Raw genomic sequence first — 26,876 nt, 5'->3', positions numbered from 1 at the left:
TCAGTATCTGATTCAGTTCCTCATCCCCCACTGCCCTGGAGGCAGTCTGATCATCCTGGCCTGCCTGCCATCAGTAACAATCATGTACAGTCAGTTTAGCCAGAAATACCCCTTGGCCCGTAAGGTTTCCTTTGAGTAATTTTCCATCTACCCCTCACCTCACCCCAGTCCCGCCTCCTCCCTGCTGCTTGGCTATAAATGCTGTACTCAGAGCTGAGATCCATCTCTCTCCCCCGCTGCAAAGTCCCATTGGTATTTACTGCAGTAGTCCCCCCCCTTAATGAAAGTCTTCCTTATCTTTGATCTTTAACTAGTATTATGTGTAATTTTTTCTCTAACAAGAGGATACAAAAAGAAGGAAAGGAAATATTAATGAATTAGGCTTTAGCAGGTCTGTTTGTCAAAAGATCCTGTTAAGAACAGGCAAGCCACACACTAGGAGAAATGATTTGCAAAATACAGATCTGATAGAGAACTGGTATTCAGAATATATAAAGAACTCTTGCAGCTCAAAAGTAAAAAGACTATAAACAGCCCAATGAGAAAATGGAGTAAAGGCCCCATGCACAGAGGTTATGGAGCAGCTTTTCCGGTCTCCCCTGCAGATGGGCTCTGTGGCCTAGGGTCCCCACCACCTGGGATGGTGCACTGAGTTCCTGGAGGGCTCCCCACAGAGGTTTCCACCAGCCCACAAGCCATAGCAAGGCAGTCATCCCTCAAGACTGTTACCCGTGCTGCCGGGGTTCTACTACCAGTAACAGGTCCTGCATAAGTGCAGAGCATCCTAGGGAAGCCATTCCTCACCACCTTTGTCTCCCCAAGGCCCACCTGGGGCACTGGTGGGCAAGCTTCTTTTTTAGGAAGTCCACTCTCCCATCCACAGCTACCATGTTGGAGTCCCCCTTTCTGGGGGCCAGGTGAGGGAGATGCAGGCAGGTGTTAGCAGCCTCTGGCTACAAGCCCTCCCCCAGCAGGGAATCTCCCCAGGCTTCCAGTGACAGGATCACCTGTGACTTGACTCTGGAAGCCATGACGAAACAGCCTGGCAGCCAGTCTGGCAAAGCCAATAGTAGGCTCCAAGCCTGAGTGGCCACCACGAAGTTTCAGGAGGCACTAGCCTCATCAGAGGCCCTTCCTTCCCTGTAGACTACAGGCTGCAGCAAGCAGAAGCAGCTGGGTTCTTTTATAGAAAAACACCAAAAGGAGGTTGAGAGAACTTCACTCTACTATCCAAACCACACACAAGCCTTCCATGCACCCTGTAACCGTGTGCCTTGCACAAAGTGAAAAATAAACTCCAAGCAGCCAATTCAAAGAAAGAAAGAAAGAAAGAAAGAAAGATTGATTTGAAGAGACATTTCATAAAGGAAGAGATACAAATGGCAGATAAACCCATAAAAAAATATTTGACATTGTTAATCATCAGAGAAATGCAAATTGAGATCACATTGTTACACCACACATGGATCAGATTGACTAGAAGCACACCAAACACTAACTCTTAATTGGGGGAATGTAAAATGGTATGCCATTTTGGGAAAAGACCTGGCAGTTTGTATGAAACTATACTGACCTACTGGCCCAGCAGTTCCATTCCTAGGATTTTACTCAGGATAAATGAAAACACATGCTTACAAGACCCACATAGAAATGTTCATAGAGACTTTATTCATAATAGGGAAAACCAAAAACAGACTAAGGCTCACCAATAGGAAAATGATTTTTTTAATCTGTGGCTTATTCATACAAATAAATACTACTCATCCATGACAAGGAATGGATTACCCATGCAAGATGGATGAATCTCACAAACATTATGCTGATAAAAATCTTACAGAAAAGAGTGTATGTCGTACTATTCCAGTTATATGAAATTCTAAAACAGGCAAAACTAATCTATGGTAAAAAAAAAAAAAAAAATCCAAGACTGGTTGTCTCTAGGCTGGGGATGGGACAGAAATTAGCCAGGAAGGGGATGAAGGAATCTTACTGGGATAATGGTAGTGTTCCGTTTTTTCTTCTTATTATTTTTTTAAAAATATTTATGTATCTATTTGAAAGAGAGAGAGAGAGAGAATCTCAAGCAGGCTCCCTGCAGATCATGGTGCCCCATGTGGGGCTTGATCTCACAACCTTGAGATCACAATCCAAGCGAAAATCAAGAGTCGGAAGCTCAATTGAATGAGCTACCCAGGTATCCCAGTAACGTTCCATTTCTTTCTCCCCCCCCACCCGCCATTTCTTTCAATTAGCAATAATTGTGCCTTGGATAAACTTCATTGGCTATGATAATGTCACTGAGCAAAGCTAATGTTCCATTTCTTGATAGCTGTTTGGGTTACAGTAGTGTGTACATCTGTCAGAACTAGTGAATGGTTATTTTAGATTTATACATCTCATTTTATGTAACTTTAACATAAAATGAAACACACTATAAACAAATATGGACTCTAGTTAATGACATACAAGCTGAGGGGTGCCTGGGTGGCTCAGTCAGTTAAGCGTCCGACTCTTGATTTCAGATCAGGTCATAATCTCAGAGTTATGAGATTGAGCCCAACACTGGGATCCCTGCTGAGCATGGAGACTACTTAAGATTCTTCTCTCTCCCTCTCTCTCTGCCTACGCATTTGTGTGCTCTCATGTGTACAACAACAGCAACAACAAATGATATGCATGCTGAAGTATTTAGGAGGAAGTATATTATTGTCCATTATTTATTTTGAAATGCACTGAAAAACAGATGGCTTAATGGATGGAGAAGGGAATACATATGGGTATGCATATATATACATACATAGGAGGAATGTGATAAAGCAAGTATAGTAAATTTACTAAAATGTTCATTGTAGAATCTAGGTGGTGTGTTTATAGGTGTTCCATGTCAAGTTCTTTCACTATGTTGAATGTTTGAAAATTTTCATAATAAAATGTTGGAGACTTTTTAAAAAAGTGAATCAATATAAGTAAATGTATTAAATAAGTATCATTGCTATATGACAGACTTATGACAGTGGTACTTGAATGACTGAAGTGGGTTAGCAGAGCATTGCTTCATTGAATCCACACAACAACCTTATGGAGTAGGTTAGGTACTAATAAAATGATTGTTTTAGCTTTGGGGAAACTGAGGCTCAAAAAGGTTTTTCTGACTTGCAATGTGGCATTCCAGGATCCCAGCCCAAGTGTATTTTGACTCCAGAGCTCATTACACTTTGCTGCTTGTGCAAAAAAGTATTTCTCTGTGTTACTGAGTTATACCATAGTGATGCCAAGTGTTTACCTCTTTCATACCATGAGCGCTTTGAGGGCAGAAACAGTTTCCATCTTTGTAGCTTCTGTGTATAATATAGTGCTAACTAGCCTATAATCATCTCTCCCTTAAGGTGCTGATGGATGAAGAAAGAAGAAAAGCGAGGAAGGAAGGAAGGAGGGAGGGAAGGAAGGAAGGAAGGAAGGAAGGAAGGAAGGAAGGAAGGAAGGAAGGAAGGAAGAAAGGAGAGAAAGAAAAAGAAAGAAAGAAAGAAAGAAAGAAAGAAAGAAAGAAAGAAAGAAAGAGAAGGAAAGGAAAGGAAAGGAAAGGAAAGGAAAGGAAAGGAAAGGAAAGGAAAGGAAAGGAAAGGAAAGGAAAGGAAAGGGAGAAAAAAAAGAGAGAAGACTTCCTGACTTCGATGATGTTTTGGCTTAACCTACCTCCAAAGCTCTCTCTCCCATCACTTTCTGCAAAGATCCACGCCTAACCAGACCATCTGATTAGAGCCTATCCTTGTTCACTGGGCTCAACAGCTGTGGGACTATTTATGATTACTTGACATGGCTAGTTGCTACAAGCCCCAGGGAAACATAAGTTGGAGCATCTGTCTTTGGAATAGCTGAGGAGTAGCAAAGACTTAACTTTACCTCGGGAAGAGCATTAATTAGTTTGCAAACTATGGCTACAATACCATTTATTCAATGTCTGACATCTATCGAATGGATGAATGAATGCTGTATAGCTGGATGAAAAGGCAACACAAGTCAGCAATGGTGATTCATTCCTTTTTTCTCTCCTCACTGGGGAAACAGTTCTGTATTACAGTGTTTGTGAACAACCTTCACACTTCCTGGTTTAAGACAACACTACTTTATTTTATTTTAAAGCTAACTTTATTCTAAAGAGGTTTTCAAATTCTACTGTGTATTTGAATCACAGGAGCAACTTTGTTAGAATCTGGGAATTCCACCCTCTGGGAAATCTGATTGAGTGGTCAGGCGTAGGGCCCAGAATTCTCTAGGATTTAATAAAACTCTCAGGGTAATCCATTATGGGTAGTCCCCAGGTCACAGTTTGAAAAACACTGGTGAGATGAAATTGATTATTTCTAGTTCTCTTTCCTCCAAATACAGCTCTGTCCTGTTTTCAAATATTTCCCACCACAAAACTATGGCACTGTTGACCTTAGGATCATCCTTGTCCTCCTAACCTTTGGTGTCAATCAGATGGAGTCCTAGAAAAGAAATTATTGTGGGTAATAGTAACACAGTAGGTAGAATGATCATTTTTTTATTTTTAAAGATGAGAGAGGTATCTTTTTAAAAGATGAGTGAATAAGAGGTAGGAAGTCTTATGAAGCTGGAGAGTTAAGATGAGTCAGGTCATGAAGGGCCTGGAGAGAGAGGCAGAGACACAGGCAGAGGGAGAAGCAGGCTCCATGCAGGAAGCCCAATGTAGGACTAGATCCCAGGACTCCAGGATCACGCCCTGAGCTAAAGGCAGATAATCAATCACTAAGCCACCCAGACGTCCCTAGAATGATAATTTATTGAGCACCTGCCATCTGCTAGGCACTATGTGAAATGCTTTACAAATGCTATTTCATGTCATATGACAACTTTTCACAGTAGGTGGTAGTAGAGTTATTTTACAGATGGGGAAAACCCCTCCAGAGAGGCTATATAACTTGTCCAAAGTCACAGTAATACACACAGCAGACTTAAGATTCAAACTCAAATCAAAGCCATTGGTTTTCAAATATATAATCTTATTTATTTATTTAAAGATTTTATTTATTTATTTTAAAAAGATTTTATGTGTCTCCAGAGAGACACACACACACAGAGGCAGAGAGAGAAGCAGGCTCCCTACAGGGATCCTGATGTGGGACTCCATCCTGGATCCTGGGATCAGATGCTGAACCACTGAGCCACCTAGGCATCCCTATCCCATTATTATTGTTAATTATTAATAACATTAATGATTACTATTATTTCTATGAGATCATACCCTAAAGAAATATCTTGGTCAACTTTGACTCCAAGACACGTGGCCTTTGAGAACTCAGTAATCCATTCACTCATTCATTTATCCACAGGTGTTGAGAAACTATCCTGCACTAGAATCGGTGCCAGGCATAAGGGACACGAAGGTGAACTAAAGTCTCTAGCACTATGGAACTCATTTAGATACAGACAAGTATACAGGCAATTTGTAAAACAGTGATAAGTGCTGTAACATACTTATCCAAATTAACCTAAAAATATGATCTATCCTTCAAAAAAAAAAAACACAAAAAGGACTATTTCTGGAATGGACAAGTTGACGTTGAAAGTCACTTGGAGGGGATCCCTGAGTGGCTCAGCTGTTTAGCACCTGCCTTCAGCAGGGCAAGATCTTGGAGTCCCAGGATCGAGTCCCACATTGAGCTCCCTGCATGGAGCCTGCTTCTCCCTCTGCCTGTGTCTCTGCCTCTCTCTCTCTCTATCATGAATAAATCAAATCTTTTTAAAAAATTAAAAAAAAAAGTCACTTGGAAAAACAAAAGTGTAAGAAGGGCCAGGAAATTCTAGAAAATAAAAGAGCAGTGAAGAAGAAGTAGTTTACCAGTCATTAAAAGGAAGTTATAATAATGAGGTCAGTTTGGTAACAGCATATGAATAGATGGACTAATGAAGTGAAATGGAGAGTCCAGAAACAAACTCAGATACAAATGGGAATATAAAAATAAATAAATAAATAAATAAATAAATAAATAAATAAATATTAAAAAATGGTAATATACTATATAATAAATATATAATAAAGGGATATTTCACAACAGTGGGGGGAATATAAGATTATTCTGTAAAATGTTGAGGCAAATGTGTAGCCAACTGGAAAGACAACATGCAAAAATAAATTATAAATGGATCAAAGACTCAAATATAAATATTCAATATATAATTGTAAAGGAACATGAGATAAAAGAGCTCTGAGGAGGATATAAGGATAGTGGGAGACTTTGTTTTACTTTATTGTCTTTTGCATCTTTTAAAATATATTTAAAATGTATTACCTATTTAAAAAATGTTAAGAGTGCTTGGCCAGGGAAATAAGTTAGGAGAGCGAATAAGGGGTAGGAAGTCTTATGAGGCTGGAGAGGTAAGATGAGTCAGGTCATGAAGGGCTTAGATACGTTTAAAGTGTGGTCTTTGGGACGCCTGGGTGGCTCAGTGGTTGAGCGTCTTGCCTTTGGCTCAGGGCATGATCCTGGAGACCTGGGATCAAGTCCCATAGCGGGCTCCCTGCATGGAGCCTGCTTCTCCTCTCTCTGCCTGTGTCTCTGCCTTTCTCTGTGTGTCTCTCATGAATAAATAAATAAAATCTTAAAAAAAAAATAAAGTGTGGTCTTTATAGTATGGATAATGGGGAATTATTAAAGGTTTCAGAGCATGGGGATGGATACATCAGCTTTGCACTTTAGAGAGATCACTCTTAGCTATAAAGGAGAGTATAGATGGGTAAGGATACAACTGAAAGTGGGGAAATAAGACTTCTCTCAGAGGAGGGATGATGGGGCCTTAGGCTGGTGGTGAATGTGATAGAGAGGTGGACAGATGTGAGAGATACTTAGCAGTGAGGATCTTGTGAAGTGATTGGATGTTGGAGGTGAGGGAAAGGTCTTGAATGATGTCCAGATGGAGAAGTGGTGGTAATGAGAGAAAAGAGCCAGACTGGGGTAATGGGGATAGGTTAGATAAGGAGTTCAGTTTCCAACTGGAAATGTCTAACAGCCAGGTTTAAAACCCTGGAGCTTGAAAGAGAAATAGGACTGGACATAATGAATTTGGTATCCGTCAATATACAGATCGTAAGTGAAGCCCTGTGAGTAGATGAGATCACTCAGGGAGAGCGTTCAGTGTGAGAAGACTCAAGCCGGAACCTAGAGCAAGATGAAGAGGCAAAATGAAGTAGAAACAAAATGTTCCCTGAGAAGGGAGTAGGGAATAAAACAAAACCCTAGAGAGTGGTGCAGACAAGTCATGGGCAAAGTGTTTCAAAGAGGGGAGCGTTGTCCTCAATACCTTTCAAGGCTAGGGGAGGTCAAATGGGGATGCCATGTGGCTTTTGACTTAAATCGGGGCGGGGGGATTACTGAAGATTATGGGGGAAAAATAGTTAAGTGGAGGGTTGAGGTTAAGCAGGAGATGAAATGGAGGCACCTTGTCTCCTGAGTGGAGACCGCCCATTTAAAGTTTGGTTAATAAGACAGAGTGGAACAGCTGGGGGGAAAGACGTGGTTGTTTTCGTTTGTTTTCTTTTTCTTTTTTTTTTTTTTTTTTCGTTTGTTTTCTTAAAGGGTCAATTGAGCGCATCTAAAAGGCTGGTGACATGGGGCCTGGCTGGCTCAGACAGTAGGGCTTGGCTCTTGATCTCAGGGTCCTGAATTCGAGCCCTACGTTTTGGGTAGAGATCCTAATGTGGGTGGGTCTCACCCAATAAAAAAATAATCAAAGTCTGGTGCAGGGGAGCTGATGGAATCTCCGCTGGATGCTTTCCACCTCACTCGGTAAACCAGGCCGGGACTCAGGGAGTTGACCCTGCGCGGAGGTCGGGGAGGAGTGCAGGTGCGGAATGCGTTTCTAAACGGCGGTGTGTGGGCGTGCGGGCCCGGGGGGCGAACAAGCCCAAACAGTAGCCGAGCCTCGCGAGGAGAAGCGGGGTGCAGCCTGTGGGGGGCGGGGTGAACGTCCTGGCACGCTGCCATGGCAACAGGACGGCGGGGCGGAGCCCCCTGTGAGTGGACCGGCGCGGTCTCAACGCAGCTTTCCCGAAACCGGGTGAGGCGCCAGCAGAGGAGTCCAAAACGGGACCGCGGGCGCCGCGAGATCTGGGCCCCAAACCACGAGACTGCCCGTGGCGCTACCCCCGCGCTGCGCGACAGAGTACTAAACGTCATCGTCGCGCGACGCCGACGCAGTAATAGGACGCCCTCCCGGAAGTGGATCGGGCAGTAAAAGTGGCAGCCGGAGGCCTCCGAAATCCGGGGAGGTCGCAGCTGATCTCTTTCTCTACGTTTCGTCTCGATTCCGCCTGAGTCCTCCAGGTTCGCGGCGAGAGAGGAAACTTCGCCGCCGTAATGGGGGGCGGAGATCTGGTAAGTGAGCGAGGCTTGGGCGGGGGAGGACGGAGCCGGAGATTGACCGGGGATGGGGACGGAAATTGGAGGGTGTGGGAGTGGGTGACCACGGCTTTCGAGAGAAGGGAGCCGTAGCCTTGGAGAAGGGACCGGTCTCTGTGGCCATGGAGTGACCGGGCGGAGACTTGGGAAGGTGTGCGAAGCGTGTCGCCAGCGGTGCCGGCTGATGTTTGTGTGTTTGTTGGGGGAGGGGAGGGACCCTTAAGCCTGGAAATTCTGGGAAGGGCCAGGAGGGGGTGGTGGTGCTGGAACCATGCCTCGGAAAGGAGACAGATACCGAGTCGAGCAGGCTTTATTTTGTGCATCTTGGGACACTTCTCTCTTCCTCAGCTGGGAGTTGAGCCTTGTTTTGGGCTGTAGTGGGAGTGGTCGTGCTGCCCCATTCTCTAAGCCCTTGAGCCATTTCTATTTCAAACCTGAAGAACTCTTCTACATGTCCACTTTTCTGTCTCCACTTCTCCTTCAATGCTGCATTCTGATTTGTAGTGACAGTTTTCTTCTTAATTTATAGCACTTAGTATAAGTCATGTGGCAATTTCTCTTGAACTGTATAGTTCATTTGTAGTGTGCTGAAGCCCTCCGTAGGGCAGAGGACCCACAGGAGCATGGTGCAAGATCGGAAAGATGCTAACCTGTTTAAAGTGTCCCTGATTGAATCAGCAAATAGATCGAGTTAGCCACCTATCCAGTATCTATATTAGAGTTTGTCAGGGGTTGTTGATTAGAATGCTTTCCAAGACTCCAAGATTCATGTAATGTAGTGTATTCTTCAGGTAACTGCATTAAGAGACAGGAAAGCTCTAATTCAGGTTTCTCAGCCTTGGCACTATTGACATTTTGGGTTGGATACTTCTTTGTTTTGCCTTGTGTGTGGTTGTGTGGGTGGTGGTCCTATGCATTGTAGGATGTTTAGTAGCATCCTTGGCCTCTAGCCATTGGATGCCAGTAGCACTCTTCTCCTATGATTGGGACAACCAAAATTGTCTCTGGACATTTACCCTAGGGGGCAAAATCACCCATATTGAAGGAGGGAGAGAAAGACCATAGGATAGGACAGGAATGGGGTCGGGGTAGGGGACTGAGCAACCCGATGAAGGGAAAAGAAGGACAAGGCGGAAAAGAGAAAGGAAAGAAAAGAGCCGTCATTAACTGAATACCTTCTACATGCCAGGTACCTTGTGTATGTTTTCTCATTAGGCCTCTTAACTGGTCTCCTGGTCCTCAATCTCTGCCCTCTCCAGTTCATTCTAAACACAATAGCTAGGGGACGCCTGGGTGGCTTAGCAGTTAAGCGCCTGCCCAGGTGTGATCCTAGAGTCCTGAGATCGAGTCCCACATCAGGCTCCCTGCATGGAGCCCGCTTCTCTCTCTGCCTGTGTCTCTGCCTCTCTCTCTCTGTGTCTCTCATGAATAAATAAATAAAATCTTAAAAAAAAAACACAATAGCTAGTCATGCCTGTCACCTGCATATTACTGTTTAGTGTTTCTTCTTGTCCACAGGAGAAAGCCCACACCTTTAACATGGTTTCAAAGGCCCTTATTCTTTTCCTTTCTTTTTTTTTTTTAAAGATTTTATTTATTTATTCATGGAAGACACACAGAGAGAGAGGCAGAGACACAGGCAGAGGGAGAAGCAGGCTCCATGCAGGGAGCCCGACGCGGGACTCGATCCCGGGTCTCCAGGATCACGCCCTGGGCTGCAGGTGGCGCTGAACCGCTGAGCCACCCAGGCTGCCTTCTTTTCCTTTCTTAGTTGTCTTGGACCCTCCTCATCATTATCTTGCATGCTATCTTTAGCCATATGGAATCATTTGTGCTATGTTCTTTCTCCCCACTGAGCCTGCAGTTGTGTGTGCTGTTCCCTCTGGAAATCTACCCCTGCTCCTCCTTGCTTCCTGCATCACTAGGCTAAATTGTAATTGTCATTAGAGGTCACTTCTTCTCCCCTTCCCTGGTTGGAAGCTGAAATAAAGCAGTGGCTTGTGGGGAGGAGGGAAAGGAGAAGCATTGTTGAGGTACTTCAGTGGTGCAGCATGAAGGAGAGATCAGAACTAAGGGGAGATTCCCAGGAAGGAAGACTGAAAGAGGTACTTGGTGGGGTCACAAACTATGCAAGGTTAAGGCTGGTTAACTGGACTCCAGGAGAAGAAGATTGTGTTCATAAAAACGATTGTCCCCTGCTAAACACATTTGAGTTCTCTTGCCTTTCAGAGTTTACCTTCCCACCCCTCTGCTCATTTGTGAAGTCTGATCCATAAGCATTTCAAGCTAAAAGTGTTCAAAGGAATCCAGAAAAGGCCTGGTCTATCCTGAAGCTTTACATACTTGAACAAAACCCCCATACGTGCAAGAGATAATTGGGTGCCATTCTTGCCATTATGAAGGACATCTTGCCCTTAGATGTCTGCTTTGGCACAAATGGAATATGGGGAGGGGGGCCCACCCTCACCCCCTGCATTGTTTTCTCCCTCCTTTCATTCACAGAATCTGAAGAAGAGCTGGCACCCACAGACCCTCCGCAATGTGGAAAAGGTGTGGAAGGCTGAGCAGAAGCATGAGGCTGAGCGTAAGAAGATCGAGGAGCTACAGCGGGAGCTGCGGGAGGAGAGGGCCCGGGAAGAGATGCAGCGCTATGCTGAGGATGTCGGGGCTGTCAAGTGAGTAAGAAGCTGAGGCCGCAGCGGGGCAGTGGGTCTGTGGCTGTCTTGGTACATAGGGCACCATGAGGCTGGCCTGCCACTGCATCATCCACTTGCTATAGAACTGCTGGCTAAGAGCATGGGTTTTGGAGTCAGTCTGACCCAGGCTCTAAGGCTGGCTTTGTGTGTCCTAGCTTAACGGTGTAGCTGGGAGCTAGTTGGGGGCGGGGCTCAGTTACCTCTAGAACTGGGGGAGTGAGAGTACCCAATTCCCAAGGTGTGGGGAGGATCAGATGAGATAATATGTAAAGAAAGGGCTTTAGGGTAGGCCTAGCTCATGGTAGGTGATCGACAAATAAGCATGCCATGCCTCTCCACTGCTTCTCAGTGTGTGTCTCAGCCTCAGTCCTCCTTTTGTTTGTTTATGTACTGCAGACTCATTTTAAGTGGCAGTGAGGTCTCATGGAAGCAAGTGGGTGGCGTCTGTCAGTAAAAGTTGTGACTGTGGGCAGTCCCACTCAGTTTCACCCAGCTTTAATTTCCTCGTATATAATAATAGGATAGGAGTAGCAGATACTCGTTAATGTATCCATCTCATAAAATGAGGCAGGAGCAAATGTATTCTGAGAAAAATAAAAGGCATAAAATGTACAGTGTATTCTTAAGTTTAGTGAAAACAGCCCATAGACTAAAATTGAGTGATCTGTACTGTCATTCTCCTGTTCATGTCCTTGTGAGCAAGTCCCTGGAGTGGTGTATGGCATATTCTCCCCATTGGATATCTAGGGCTTTTCCTTAATACTTCATGTCAAGAGGATCTGTGACTTGCAGTGTTGTGTGTCTGTGTCAAACTTCTACATGGTAATGCCGTTATGGAACTTAGGCATGGTGACAGTCATATTCTTTCAGGATATTGGATTGGGAAGAAGGCCATTCTGACTCAAGTGTGAAACTTGGAATGTTTTAAAATAATGTTTTAGAATTTTTAAGTAGAATAAAATGTATTTATGACCATAATACATCAAATGAGATAAGGGAATGAACTTTTATGGTTTTTTATCCATAGACATACATTAAGTTATTTTACTTTATATAGTTTATGTAAATTATTTACTTTACAGTTTTTAAAATGTGGGGGTTTTTTTCTTTCTTTTTTTTAAAGTAAACTCTGCTCCATCGTGGGACTCAAACTCACAACTCTAAGATCAGGAATTGCTTTCTCTAGCCAGGCACCTACATTATAATTTTGTGTAAATACATTTCACACATTCAGATTAATTCCTGAGCACCTTATAAGGTGCACACACATGGTTCTATGGGAAACTTTAGATTTTGTGAACCCTTGATTTTAAAACAGATACCAATTTTAGATTCAGTACTCATTAGTCAGGAATTTGCTTTCCCACTAACCAAAAGTAAAAGATTATTTTGAAAAAAATTTTTAAAAGATTTTATTTTAATATAATCTCTACACCCAACATGGGGGTCAAACTCACAGACCCCAAGATCAAGAGTCACATGCTCTTCTGACCGAGCCAGCCAGGTACAAAGCACCCTTTAAAATTCTTATTCATGGGATCCCTGGGTGGCGCAGCGGTTTGACGCCTGCCTTTGGCCCAGGGCACGATCCTGGAGACCCGGGATCGAATCCCACGTCGGGCTCCCGGGGCATGGAGCCTGCTTCTCCCTCTGCCTATGTCTCTGCCTCTCTCTCACTCTTTCTGTGACTATCATAAATAAAAAAAATTAAAAAAAAAAAAAGTTGAAAAAAAAATAAAAAAATAAAATTCTTATTCAGCAAAGCATTATACATCATATGCCTAATGTATCAGAAATTTGGGCTTTGCAGAATCTAGGTAATGAGGTGGGAGTATAGTTGAACAGCTCCAGAGCAGGGAGCTCAATGTTTATCCATTGCTGATCCTCATGCCTGCTTATCTGTTGTGAATAGGAGGAAGTTGATTGATTGATTGATTGATTGATTTCCCCCTCATATATCCTCCAACTTTATAAAACACAAATGTTAGCATGTATGTCCTTTCTTTTGGTCTTTACTTGCAAATGTATTTAATCATTTGCTTGTCTGTCTCATGGCTTTGTATAGCTGTTTGCACAGTGGCATGGTTTTAATTTATCCTATAAAATGCCAGTAAGAACTTTTTACTATGTAGTGATTAACTTCCATGGGTCAGATAATCTTTCCTGTGTTTGTAATGCATCTCTCTGAACAATTAGAAACCTTAATCCACATATTATCCTGGATGTCCAAATCTTTCTTTTGCAATAGAGTGTTGCTATAGGGTTTACTGATAATGCTAGGAAATTATGTGTTCTATAAAGTGGTCTATACCAGTGTTTCTCAATCTTTTCACTTAGAGTGTTCTTGGAAGATTTTATTTTATTTTTTTAAAAACAGGCTTTTTTTAAGATTTTTTTTTTTTTTTAAGATTTTATTTATTTATCACGAGAGACACACACAGAGAGAGAGGCAGAGACACAGGCAGAGGGCAGCCCGGGTGGCTCAGCAGTTTAGCGCCGCCTTCAGCCTGGGGCCTGATTCTGGAGACCCGCGATCAAGTCCCACATCAGGCTCAAGTCCCACATCGGGCTCCCTGCATGGGGCCTGCTTCTCCCTCTGCCTGTGTCTCTGCCTCTCTCTCTCTGTGTCTCTCATGAATAAATAAAATGAGTAAAATCTTTAAAAAAAAAAAAAAAGAGAGAGAGGCACAGGCAGAGGGAGGAGCAGGCTCCATGCAGGGAGCCCAACGTGGGACTCTATCCTGGGTCTCCAGGATCACACCCTGGGCTGAAGGCGGCGTTAGCTAAACCACTGAGCTACCTGGGTTGCCCTTTTTAAGATTTTATTTATTTATTCATGAGAGACAGAGACAGAGAGAGAGAGAGAGGCAGAGACACAGGCAGAGGGAGAAGCAGGCTCCATGCAGGGAGCCTGATGTGGGCCTTGATCCCGGGGCTCCAGGATCACACCCTGGGCTGAAGGCAGGCGCCAAACCGCTAAGCCACCCAGATATCCTTAATTGTTATATAATCTTAAGCAAAAATATATACACAAATGTTAAAGAAGCATATTCAAAAAGTGTTGAATTTGATGTTACAGTTGATGCTGTTTTGATGAAACTACTTTGCTGCTTTCAGTGTGAATGATATGTTGGCTGCTTTAACACATGCACTTGTGAATTCAGCATGCCTTTACTGTCTGTTGTGTGAGGGTTCCATTTTCCCACCACTTTTTTCTCTCAGAACCACCGGGCAGTATTCGTTTGGCAAATACTGGACATACTTGGCCCCTCTCTTTTGGCTTGAAAGTATAATTTACTTATTTGGTTATCTCTGATCTTTTCTCCTTATCTTCTCAAGTGTAGAATTAGTGCATGCTTGTGCACATGTCACCATACACACCAAAACACACTTCACACAACTGCATATGTGGTCATTGAAATTGTTCTTGATAATGAGATCATCCAGAATCTATTGTTTCAGATTATCCTCAAAATGAAAGCATAATATAAAGGCTTTGTAAAGGAGGCTTAAGAAGCCCTGAGCAAATGTCCTGCCCCAGGTTGAGAGATACTCTTTCCACATAAATGGCTTAAGTGTGTGGAAACGATGTCTTCACTGAATGATGAGCCCCATGCCGTCAAGCATCATTTCTTCTTGTGTGCCACATGGAGCCCAGTGTTTTAGCCCCTGCTAGATGCCTGGAGAATGAGTCTTGCTCTGACCAGCTGGAGTCCTCTACCTTGTGTTCAGGTTGTATGTGCAGGTCTTCCAAGAATCTACATTTCCTTTGATTGTATTTTTTGTCTTGAACTAGGAAAAAAGAAGAAAAATTGGATTGGATGTATCAGGGTCCTGGTGGGATGGTAAACCGTGATGAGTACTTGCTGGGGCGTCCCATTGACAAGTATGTTTTTGAGAAGATGGAGGAGAAGGAGGCAGGCTGTTCTTCGGAAACAGGACTACTCCCAGGCTCTATTTTTGCCCCTTCCGGTGCTAATTCCCTTCTTGACATGGCCAGCAAAATCCGGGAGGACCCACTCTTCATCATCAGGTACTGATAACAGGGTGGGAAGGATTGTTGTTGTTGTTGTTGTTGTTGTTGTTGTTGTTTCATAGTTGGTTTCCTCTTGGCTTTTGTCTGCCCTGTAAAAGGATTTGTTTCCATTTGGGCTCCCTGATGTTGGGAAGGAGGATCCATCAAGTGTGTATTATCTAGGCCATGTGATAGGACTATGGCAAGTGAACCAGACCAGACCAGATTATTCATTTGCCTTTGACTATTGAACAAAAATAGGAGTTAAAAGCAAGGTGAGAAAGGCTGGCAGCTTCTTGGAAATGTGAGGATATGTATAGAGTGGGGTAGGTCAGTGAGCAGTCCTTCTGCCTCCCCCAACCCCTCTTTTTTTTTGTACAGCAGAACCTTTTAAAAAGAAACCTTAGAATCTTCCTTGAAACCCTAATATATACTATATCAAAGTAGAGTTGCATTTTGAGTGCCAACTCATGCTGTGTATACTAATTTTTTTGGTTTAATTTGTAGCATTTTATTTCAGGTATATAAAATTGAACATCGAAAACATTTGTCATTTAGATTTCTAATTTTGAAAACAATTTTAAGGTTATTTACATAATAAAGACATTGCATAGGCGTATATAAAGGTACTGTGTCTGTGTGTGTGTGTGTGTATATATATATATGCAAATATTTCTCCCCCTTTTGTCAGCTTCTTAATCACCTTAGTCATGGTAAGATAAAACATAACAAAATCTACAGTCTTAACCACTTTTAAGTGTACAGTTCTGTGTACATTCACCCTGTTAGGCAACCATTAGCACCACCCATCTTTTTTTTTTTTTTTTAAGATTATATTTATTTATTCATGAGAGATACACAGGGAGAAGCAGACTCCCTGCAGGAAGCCTGATGCAGTACTCAATCCTGGAACCCTGGGACTGTGCCCTGGGCTGAAGGCAGATGCTCAATTGCTGAGCCACCCAGGTGTCCCAGCACCACCCATCTTTGGGAGTTTTTCACCTTGCAAAACTGAAATTCTTTAACCATGAAACCTGAAATCCATGTTTCCCCCTCCCCCAGCCCCGGGGAGCCCCCATTCTAGATTCTGTGTTCATGAGTTTGACAACTCTAGGAACCTCACGTAAGTGAAATTACAGAATAATTATCCTTTTGTGGCTTATTTAACTCAGCAGAAGGTCTTCATGGTTCATGTTGTAGCATGTATCAGAATTTCTTTCCTTTTTTTGTTTTTTATAGACTTTATTTACTTAGAGAGAGAGTGCACACATGCAGGGACAGGGACAGAGAGGGAGAGAAAACCTCAAGCAGACTCCCTGCTGAGTGAGGAACTGAGTGAGGGGCTCAGTACCACCACCCTGAGACTTGACCCAAGCCAAAATTGAGTGCAACAGATCGAGCCACCCAGGCACCCCTCCTTCCTTTTTAAGGCTAAATAATACTCCATTATATACATTCTGTTTGTCTCTTCATCTGTCAATGGACATTTGGGTTATTTTCACCTTTTGGCTATTGCAAATAATGCTGCTCTAAACACTGATGTGTTTATATATATATATTATTTTATAAACTTTTTTATTTTATTTTTATTTATTTATTTATTTATTTTAATTTTAATTTTTTTATTTTTAAAAAAAAATTTTTTTTTAATTTATTTATGATAGTCAGAGAGAGAGAGAGAGAGGCAGAGACACAGGCGGAGGGAGAAGCAGGCTCCATGCACCGGGAGCCCGACGTGGGATTCGATCCCGGGTCTCCAGGATCGCACCCTGGGCCAAAGGCAGGCGCCAAACCGCTGCGCCACCCAGGGATCCCATTTTTTAATTTTTATTTATTTATGATAGTCACAGAGAGATAGAGAGAGGCAGAGACACAGGCAGAGGGAGAAGCAGGCTCCATGCACCGGGAGCCTGACGTGGGATTCGATCCCGGGTCTCCAGGATCGCGCCCTGGGCCAAAGGCAGGCGCCAAACCGCTGCGCCACCCAGGGATCCCTATAAACTTTTTTTAAACCTAGTTATATGTAGCAAGCATCTTTCTGTATCACTAACTGCTTTTAGAATATTTTTTTGTGTGTGTCTATATTGTGTGAATATACCGTAATTTATATGCTTTCTTACTGGGTCCCTAACTTGTTTCCAAATTTTAATTGTTATAATATGGACAGCTTTGTAGGGACCTTCCTTGATTATATCCTTACAGTAACAAATTGTTATGGAAGAATTTATATGATTAAAGAGTATGCAGGCTGTGATAAGTGTTGTCCAGTTTTCCATGAAGGCTGACCAGTTTACCCTTAGTAGCAATAAATGAGAGTAGGACTTTTTTTTTTTTTTAATTTTATTTATTTATGATAGTCATACAGAGAGAAAGAGAGAGGCAGAGACACAGGCGGAGGGAGAAGCAGGCTCCATGCGCCGGGAGCCTGATGTGGGATTCGATCCCGGGTCTCCAGGATCGCGCCCTGGGCCAAAGGCAGGCGCCAAACCGCTGCGCCACCCAGGGATCCCGAGAGTAGGACTTTTTTATAATTTCCTCTTTTTTCTTTTATTTTAGGAAGAAAGAGGAGGAGAAAAAAAGAGAAGTGTTGAATAATCCTGTAAAAATGAAGAAAATCAAAGAATTGGTAAGCAATGCATCAAAGAGGGTCTTGTAACTACTTTACGTGAGAACTTCTCTCCATTCCCTTTTATGAGAGGGAAAACAGAATGGCTTTTAAATTTTGACGTTAAGAGACCTTCTAGTGATTTTATGCAATCTTCCTTGTCAAGCTTAATTAAGCTTGATTTCCTCTTATGTTGTTTGGTTGGAAAAGCACCATATGATGTCATTTGTTTTAGAAAAGAAGGAGTATGGGATGTGCCTGTGAAGTCCTGATCATACAGTGTGTTCAGGAGATCAGGTGTTATCAAGCCTCTAGGGCCCATTTATCATTCACGCGACAAGTCATGCGATTGTGTTTTGGATTAGTTGGTAAGGGAAATGTAAAATTGATCTTGCAGTCCCTGATTGCTTTCAGGGGAGTTGGCGTTCTTTTGACAGTTTGAAAATTCCTAGGCATTGGTTCTAGGGATGGTTTAAAATACCAGTTCCTAGCCCCAGCCACCAGAGATTCTGTTCAGTAGTCTAGGGGGTGTCTGTGCACTGCCGGGGTTAAGACTTGCCCCTCTTGTTGACAGGGAAGCTCTGATGGCATCTTGGACCCCTGTAGACCAACAGGTCCAGAGGCACAGAGTCAGGTAGTTTGTGTATAAACCAGGCCCTTCTGAGGGACTGACAGGATCTCAGTGATCCTATGTGGCTGTTTTCCTGTTCTGGCTGTTTTCTAGTTGCAAATGAGCCTGGAAAAAAAGGAGAAGAAGAAAAAGAAGGAAAAGAAAAAGAAGCACAAGAAACATAAGCACAGAAGCTCAAGTAGTGATGGTTGCAGTAGCGAGGATGAGCGCAGTCGGGGGAGGTGAGTGTGTGGAGGCGGGCCTCCCTCATTGACTCATTGACTCATTCATTCTCCAGATAGTCATGGATGCCCCGCTCTATGCTGGGAACTGCCAGGCACTGGGGTTGCAATGGTGAGCACTCATATGTGGGCTCACCATGTCCACAAAACTTGCCATCTAACACTAGAGTTCTTTGGAGGTCTTGGCATGGCTCTGGACAGAGCTGACCATAGCCTTGCAGGTCTTGGTGCAGACATCCTAGATGTGACTTTCATCTCTGCTTGTGACTCCTCCAAAGTGGAAGTGGATTTTATGTAGGCCTTTTTTTTTTTTTTTAAGTGCATTAATGGGCCCATCTGGGCCCATTCTGTGTGTCTTCTCTGTGGGAGCAGTGAGCATTGTCACTGCTGACTCACTCTCAGTCCCTGGAATAGCAGCACGAGGTGAGGAGGAGAACGTGTTCAGGCACTGAGGCTGAAAAGCGAGGCCCACGGGTTTTCACAGGAAAAACATGACTGTGCTGGTGCATCTTCCAGCAGAGAGAGTCCAAATAGAGAGCCACGCTCCTGAGTGATCATGGAAGTGGGAAAGGTCACGTTTGAAGCAGGAAGCACATTTCAGCACAAGAGACTTACCCTGGACCTTTATGTGTTACCTTTTTCAATGACTATCTTTTAATCCCTTAGATCTCAAAAGAAGTTGGCAGATTCTTCCTCTGTATTGTCTAAAGCCTCTGGATATGGCTTACAGGTAAGGATGTGAACTTCTCGGAGTGTCTGTGGGCTATAGAACGTGTTAACTCAAGAGCATTTTTGGACAGAAAGCATTTCTAGCAGCCAATCAGACATAAGGGAAGGGAAGTTTGGGCAGCCAGGGTGGGGGCTTCTGGGGAGCTGGCCTGTTCCTTATCCCAGAGTCTCTGACCGGGGCTGAGAGCCCTCTGAGCGCAGAGCCTAACCCAGCAGTGGGGCCTGTAGCCATTCTGTCTGGTCCTCTGCAGATAATTTACATGGAATGCAGGCATTTTAAGCTTCCAGATTGATGACTTTTGACAGATGGACATCCCTCTGGATTCCTTTTTTCCTTAGTAGGTTTAACCTTAGGCCTTGTTCTCCTTGCTCTGTCTCTTGGTCCTGCCCAGCCTGTGCTGAAGATCAACAGAGTGCAGGTGGCTGGTGGCGTTCGTTCTCTTAGGGGATTCTGCAGAGAACTTGGCTGCTAACTTTGAGTGGTTCTCTGTGGTAGCTGTGTGATAGGATCGGTACGCCTAGTTGGCTTCTTAACCTCAGTGCTTATTTCATTTCTTTGTATTGCTGCCTTTTCTCCTGAGCTGCAGATTTTCCTGTGAATACCTTTTCTTCTTTTCCTTGATGCTGCAGATCAGGGAACCCTGTCATAGGCAGGGAGTACAGAGTTCTTTAATGGCCAAGCAAAAGGGAATGCACGGGTTGAGGAATCATTCCAGGTCCAGAAGCTCCTCCCACTCACCCCCCAGACATGCCAACAAGAAGAGCACCAGGGAAGCAGGGTCCCGGGACCCAGGCAGAAGGTCACGGTCCCCGAGGCCAAGCAAACCGTGAGTGTGGGAATTCACTGGGAAATGGCCTGTAAATGCAGGGGCTGGTTACAGCAGATACTTGCTTTTACTGATGTCTGTTTGTTAATTTTTCCAAATGTCTTTGCTTTATTTCCTTTATATATTGTCCCCTCCCCACCTCAATGTAAAACTCAGGCTCCTAGAACTACATATTTAGATATGTGGAATCTTTGGAGGGAGTTCAATATCAAATCTTATATATCTTTATGTGTTTGTTTTTCTTTCTTTTTTTTTTTTTTTAAAGATTTTATTTATTTATTCATGAGAGACATAGAGAGAGAGAGGCAGAGACACAGGCAGAGGGAGAAGCAGGCTCCATGCAGGGAGCCTGACATGGGACTCGATCCTGGGTCTCCAGGATCAGGCCCTGGGCTGAAGGTGGCGCTAAACCGCTGAGCTACCCGGGCTGCCCGTGTTTGTTTTTCTTCCACTTCTGCCCTCTGTTCTCTTCAATCTGGATTATAATTCTAAGACTGTTAGCTTTTCTCCAGTTATTTGAGGGACATGATAAAAGCCCCTGTATTAAAAAGGCTTTTCTCCTCTCTGCCCTCTGTGTGTCTGTCACAGGCACAACTCTAAGGTAAACAGGAGAGAGAGAGGCCGAACTAAGAGCCCATCGCCCAGAAAAGAGGTCTACCAAAGGCGGCACGCTCCCGGATACACCAGGTGAGTCAGGAACCCCAAAGGTGAACTGCAGACTCTGCAGGCTTAAGTCCAGGAGTGGCTCAAACCGGGACAAGTGGAAAATCTACCTCACCTTTCCTTGCCAAAGCAGCTTTTTTTTTTTTTTTTAATTTATATATTTGACAGAGAGAGAGAACACAAGCAGGGAGAGCAGCAGACAGAGGGAATGGGAGAAGCAGGCTCCCCACTGAGCAGGGAGCCCAATACGAGGCTTGATCCCAGGACCCCATGACCTGAGCCAAAGGCAGACGCTTAACCGACTGAGTCACCCAGGTGCCCCTAAAATGACTTTCTTAACAGCTATAAAGATAAAGCTTCTCTTTTGTAGTAAGATAGCTCAATTTATTTTATTTTTTTATTATTATTATTTTTTTAAGATGCTCAATTTAAAGAGATTTTTGAGGTACCTGAGTGGCTCAGTTCGTTAAGCATCTGACTCTTAATTTTGGCTCAGGTCATGGTCTCACAGTTACGAGATTGAGCCCCACCTAGGGTTCCATGCTCAGTGCAGAGTCTGCTTGAGGTTTTCTCTCTCTCTCTCTTTGCTCCTCTCCCCACTCGTATATCTCTTACTCTCTCTCAAAATAAATAAATGAAATTCAAAACAAAAAAAAACAGGGACGACTGGGTGGCTCAGTGGTTGAGCATCAGCCTTTGGCTCAGGGCATGATCCTGGGGACCTGGAATTGAGTCCCACATCGGTCTCTCTGCATGGAGCCTGCTTCTCCCTCTGCCTCTGTCTCTGCCTCTCTCTGTGTGTCTCTCATAAATAAATAAATAAAATGTTTGGATCCCTGGGTGGCTCAGCGTTTAGTGCCTGCCTTTGGCTCAGGGTGTGATCCTGGAGTCCTGGGATTGAATCCCACATCAGGCTTCCTGCATGGAGCCTGCTTCTCCCTCTGCCTGTCTGTTTCTCTCTCTCTCTCTCTCTGTCTCTAATGAATAAAAAACAAAACAAAACAAAACAAAAAACCCACTTTAAATAAATAAATAAAATGTTTATTAAAAATTTGGAAAAAAAAAATGTTTACGGGATGACTTTTTCTTTTTTCTTTTTAAGATTTATTTATTTAGAGACACAGAAAGAGAGGCAGAGACAGAGGCAGAGGGAGAAGCCGGCTCCATGCAGGGAGCCCGATATGGGACTTGATCCTGGAACTCCAGGATCATGCCCTGAGCCAAAAGCAGACGCTCAACCACTGAGCCACCAAGGCATCCCAAGACTATTTTTTCTTGTAAAATTTTTTGGGGGTCTTGTGGGATTCCCATTTAATTAAATATTTTTCATTGCTTTCGAAATTTCAAAAGTTCTTATAGGCAACATAGCCCTTTTATAATTTTTTAAAAAGATCTTACTTTTTTTAGAGAGAGATGTATTTTAGAAAGATTTACTTATTTTAGAGAAAGAGTGAGGGAAGGGTCATAGGGAGAGCATCTCAAGCAGACTCCCCACTGAGCTCTGAGTGCAGAGCCCCTGAAGCTGATCCCTTGACCCTGAGGTTGTGATCTGAGTCAAAACCAAGAATCAGGCACTTAATGGACTGAGCCACCCAGGCACCCCCTCGCTAATTTCCAAGAGCTCTTTTACATTCTGATTGTTCCATTTTAAAAATCTTTCTCTTTTCATCAATGTAATATCTTTCATTATCTCTGAGTGAGATTTTTAATTGTAAACTTTAAAAAATTGTTTAAAAAAAGATTTTATTTATTTATTCATGAGACACACACACACACACACACACACACACACACACAGAGAGAGGCAGAGGCACAGGCAGAGGGAGAAGCAGGCTCCATGCAGGGAGCCTGACGTGGGACTCAATTCCGGGTCTCCAGGATCCCGCCCTGGCTGAAGGCGGCGCTAAACCGCTGAGCCACCAGGGTTGCCCCCCAAAAAAATTTTCTATAGAAGGAAAAAACCCTCTGGTTGCCTGACTGATGGCTCTAACTGGCTGCTGACATCTTGGGAGACATTATTTTCACCCCTGGTGGCCCTGCCAGTTTTCTTTACTGTGCCTGATGCACCTGTAACTTCTGAGTTCTTGTCTGGCTTAGTTCTTCAGAAACTACCAAAACGGTCTCTTTTGGATGGTCTCCTGTTGATGTTTGGAAGAACAATCACTGGCTTCCCCAACTTAGGCATGAGGACTTGGGGTGTCTTAATTGCTTCTCATACAGACTTTAAATCATTCCCTTTGTTTATAGCTTTACCACCATCCTCCACTTGGTGCCTGCAGTCTCTGAGCCTTCCCTGGATTTTGCTTCTGATTAGTGTCTGGCACTTCACAGGATTGAGTTTTCTTTAGTCTGTGAAAACTAGTTACGACTCCTTCATCCACTTCCATCTTCCAACAGTTTTTAGACATCTCTTACCCAATGTCCTCTCCTCTCCCATTCTCTTTGTGGTTTTGTATATTTTATTTAGTGGGAGTTTTGAAATGGATCATTGTCATTTCACTATAGACAACTAAATGTCAAGTTTTAGTGTTTTAAGTTTCTGTCTCAAAATTGGGCTCCACTCCCTTATGAGACTCCACCAATTATTTTTCCTCTTTTTTTTTTTTTTTTAAAGATTTTATTTATTTGAGAGGGAGTGAGAGCATGAGCAGTGGGGGGTGGGAGGGGTTGCAGAGGGAGAGAGAGAAGCAGGCTCCCCACTGAGCAGGGCCATGGGCCAGGATCCTGGGATCATAATCTGAGCCAAAGGCAGACGTTTAACTGAGCCACCCAGGTGCCCCAATTATTTTCCTCTTAAAGGGTGATATTTTACATGGGTGTATCACACCCATTTGAGAAACAATGGATTTGGATTTCTAACCTTGTTAAATGGTGATTGAACTGGTTCGTTACCTCCTCTTCTTGCTGTGACTTCATTTGCAGTGAGTGCCAGGAAAGAAGACCTACCTATTACTCTCTGAGGTTAACTTGAATTGACCTGAATTCTTCAGACATCTGGCTTCTAGCTTATTCCTAAAGTGGTATACTCCTGGGCTATGTCCATGAATTTCCAAGCATTTCCAGCGAGGGGATGGTAGAGGTCCACAGTCACATGGCTAACTTAGTCCTGTGTTCTTCAATAAGTCAGTGAACAAACAATTGGAATATTTTGAATTTAATGTTTAGAATAATCACTCCAGAGATTATTGAGAGTATGAAATCCTTTACTACAAGTGTTTGGAATTTGGATGAAACCACCTGCCCAAGATATTAGGAAGGAAGGAACCTCATGCCGAGTGTGGCTCTGGGTTGGGCATTTCCATAGAAAGAGCTGGGTGAATGGAGAACATGGGTCCTACCTGATTTCTGTTCTCCCTATAGTGTTTATTTTTTTGCTGGGAGAGAAGCAGACCTGATATGATGGTTTTTGTGTTCAACAGAAAGCTCTCATCAGAGGAACTAGAGCGGAAACGTCAAGAGATGATGGAAAATGCCAAGTGGCGGGAGGAAGAGAGGCTGAACATCCTCAAGAGGCATGCTAAGGATGATGAATGGGAGCAGAGGCTGGAGAAGCTGGACTCCCGGGATGGGAAGTTTATTCAGTGAGTGCATCTTCTTGCTGCCTAACAACTTTCATGGCTGTGGACCCAAGGAAGCGGCTAGGCAGCTGATCCATTCATTGTGTCCTGGTGTTTCCGTGTCTGTGCGGTGAGAACGGGGACATCGGCCTCCAAGCTAACCTTTGTTATTACTCCCAGCATCTAGCCAGACATTGGGATATTTCTCATTTGAAGGGAGGAGCAGTGAAGTGTTATTTTCATTGAATCTTCTTGATTTTTAGTTAAATAAGAACTCATGGCTCCGGAGGCCTTTTTCCAATGAGGCTTTACTTGCTTTCCAAAACAGATAACTTTTCCCTGATGGATATTGCTTTAAAAATTGAGTTCCTGGGACGCCTGGGTAGCTCAGCAGTTGAGCTGTATGCCTTTGGCCCGGGGTGTGATCCTGGAGTCCCGGGATTGAGTCCCACATCGGGCTCCCTGCATGGAGCCTGCTTCTCTCTGCCTGTGTCTCTGCCTCTCTCTCTCTCTCTCTCTGTGTCTCTCATGAATAAATAGATAAAAATCTTTAAAAAATAAAGTAAAATTGAGTTCCAGATGGGAATCCACTCAAAAATTACCTACATGGGTTTAAAAGAGCTTGGGTTTCTAGATCTGTTTTATGGCAACCTGTTTCTTCTAATTCTGCCAGATAGTTGACCAGTTGACAAGTATTTGTTACTCCTATTATTCTCCTATCTTCTCTTCCTAGCCGCATGAAGCTGGAGAGTGCATCTACTTCCTCTCTGGAAGATCGGGTGAAACGGAACATCTACTCTCTACAGAGAACCTCAATAGCTCTGGAGAAGAACTTTATGAAAAGATGAAAATTATTCCCTCTCCTGCTGGTTTTCCTGAATTTTCCAGGGAGGCTGCTGATCCCTTAAAAATTCTCTTTATAAGAGTTCAAGTGACTTCTTCCATAGTTGGCAAACCACCACTGTTCAAAGTGACTCTCCCTCCAGTGATTCCTGAAACAGCTTCCTTCCTTTGAGAACCAGTGTGACTCGCTTTATGGGACCCTCAGTAACTTTTGCTGAGTGCCAAGTAGGTTTTAACAGGTGGGCAACTGTGTGCCTTGGTGTAGACCGTACCTTTCAGAAGCCTCTCTCTGGAGTTGGCCAGATAGATTGTGCTTAGTGGGGTAAATGGACATCTACTTGATTTAGTAGATAATGTATATCAGTTTAGGGCAGAGACAAGGGGGGTGACAAATAATCTGGACAAGGAAACAATACAAAAAAGCACTAAATGAGCTGTTGAACTATTTGGACTATCTTTTGAACTGTAAAAGTGTAGTGTGTATGTGTATATAAATGTATGATTTTTACATGCTTTTTAAAAAGTTAGCTTCGTGAGAACATCTTGTTTGGTAAGTGACTTTACCTATATCATGGAACCATATTGTATCTTGTTACTGAGTAATTATAGTAAGGCAGATCAACTATTTTTCCCCTCTGGGTCTGGCTAGTTTAGGAGAAGCTTGGGTTTGTAGATAGGATCCAGGGTTATCTATCCTTTTAACCCTGCTTACAGTCTCCCATGTGGGCAGTGCAGTGGTGAAGTCAAATGATTTAGGAGTCAGGACCAAATTACTTGTGTGCTCCCACCCTGGCACTTAAAATGGAAGCAGTTTATTTCATGGCTTCCTTTTTATCATGTAACAATCTTATTCTAATTCTAGATTTTCAGGAGTTTGCTACTATTTTTTTAGTCAGGTATAAAAAACAAACCAAAACAAAAACAAAGACCTAAAACTTGTGGGACCAGTCTCCTAATTTTACGCCTTTCCCTTTACTGTTTTACCAGAAGCCTCATTTGACCCATGAACTCCTAGGCCTTCTTGACCCACACATTAGACGGGTTAGTTCCTTGTTCTGCTAATCCCTAATTCTGCTTAAAACGAATTTGGATTTATATTTTTGTGCACTCAGGATGCCAGGCACTGTAATACTTAAAACCCAGTCTTTCCCCAGAGAGAAAGAAAGTAACATACACTTGTTATTCATTTAATCACCTCATCCTGCTTCTCTATGCTAATTATGTCTTTTATTTTATTACTTGGTAATAAAGGCTACATTTATTTTTGTAAGTGTTTAAAGAGCAACCATGCGCTGAGTACCGAATTTACAAACAATTCCTGTACAGAACAATACTGACCCCCTAATTTATGTGGCATGTATGGAGATCCTTCGTCCGAGAGGAATTATGTAACAAAGCGTGGGCAGTTTACTCAAAAGATGTCATGAAGTGAACCAGAGAATAAGACGATTACGATGCTCTGCTGTAGAATAGGTGTCTGAAGGTGCCGCCGGTCTCTGAACTCGACGCTTTGGAGGGAGGGGGCCGAGCGGCCGGTGGGTGGGTGCGGGACCCATTCATAAATCCCAGGGCTCCCGGCCCGCGGCTGTCATTGGACCCGGGGGAAAGGGGCGTGACCTGCGGCTGGAGTGCGCGCCAGGTCCTGGGGAGTGGGAAGATCCACGCACGGGTG

At 43.5% G+C, this 26,876-nt stretch overlaps 1 protein-coding gene across 1 annotated transcript; it reads left to right on the top strand.

Annotated features, from left to right (window-relative positions):
* The first annotated feature begins 8,193 nt into the window (after positions 1 to 8,193).
* Positions 8,194 to 26,474, top strand: CWC25 (CWC25 spliceosome associated protein homolog). Its single transcript, XM_041724656.1, has 10 exons — positions 8,194 to 8,393; positions 10,920 to 11,092; positions 14,910 to 15,146; positions 17,685 to 17,754; positions 18,458 to 18,585; positions 19,252 to 19,315; positions 19,945 to 20,141; positions 20,730 to 20,828; positions 24,224 to 24,385; positions 25,095 to 26,474. Exons 1-10 carry the CDS (start codon positions 8,376 to 8,378, stop codon positions 25,207 to 25,209), a joined length of 1,263 nt encoding a protein of 420 aa, XP_041580590.1. The 5' UTR covers positions 8,194 to 8,375; the 3' UTR covers positions 25,210 to 26,474.
* Positions 26,475 to 26,876: the final 402 nt, after the last annotated feature.

The sequence above is a fragment of the Vulpes lagopus genome, chromosome 12 (genome assembly GCF_018345385.1).
Source record: "Vulpes lagopus strain Blue_001 chromosome 12, ASM1834538v1, whole genome shotgun sequence".
Lineage (NCBI taxonomy): Eukaryota > Metazoa > Chordata > Mammalia > Carnivora > Canidae > Vulpes > Vulpes lagopus.
Note: the sequence above shows the minus strand (reverse complement) of the source record. Positions and strands in the feature narration are given on the sequence as shown.

Excerpts from the sequence above, each read along its gene's own strand:
- CWC25 (XM_041724656.1), top strand. Across the intron at positions 11,093-14,909 it reads GAGGATGTCGGGGCTGTCAA|GAAAAAAGAAGAAAAATTGG; the intron begins GTGAGTAAGAAG and ends GTCTTGAACTAG. Across the intron at positions 24,386-25,094 it reads CGGGATGGGAAGTTTATTCA|CCGCATGAAGCTGGAGAGTG; the intron begins GTGAGTGCATCT and ends TTCTCTTCCTAG.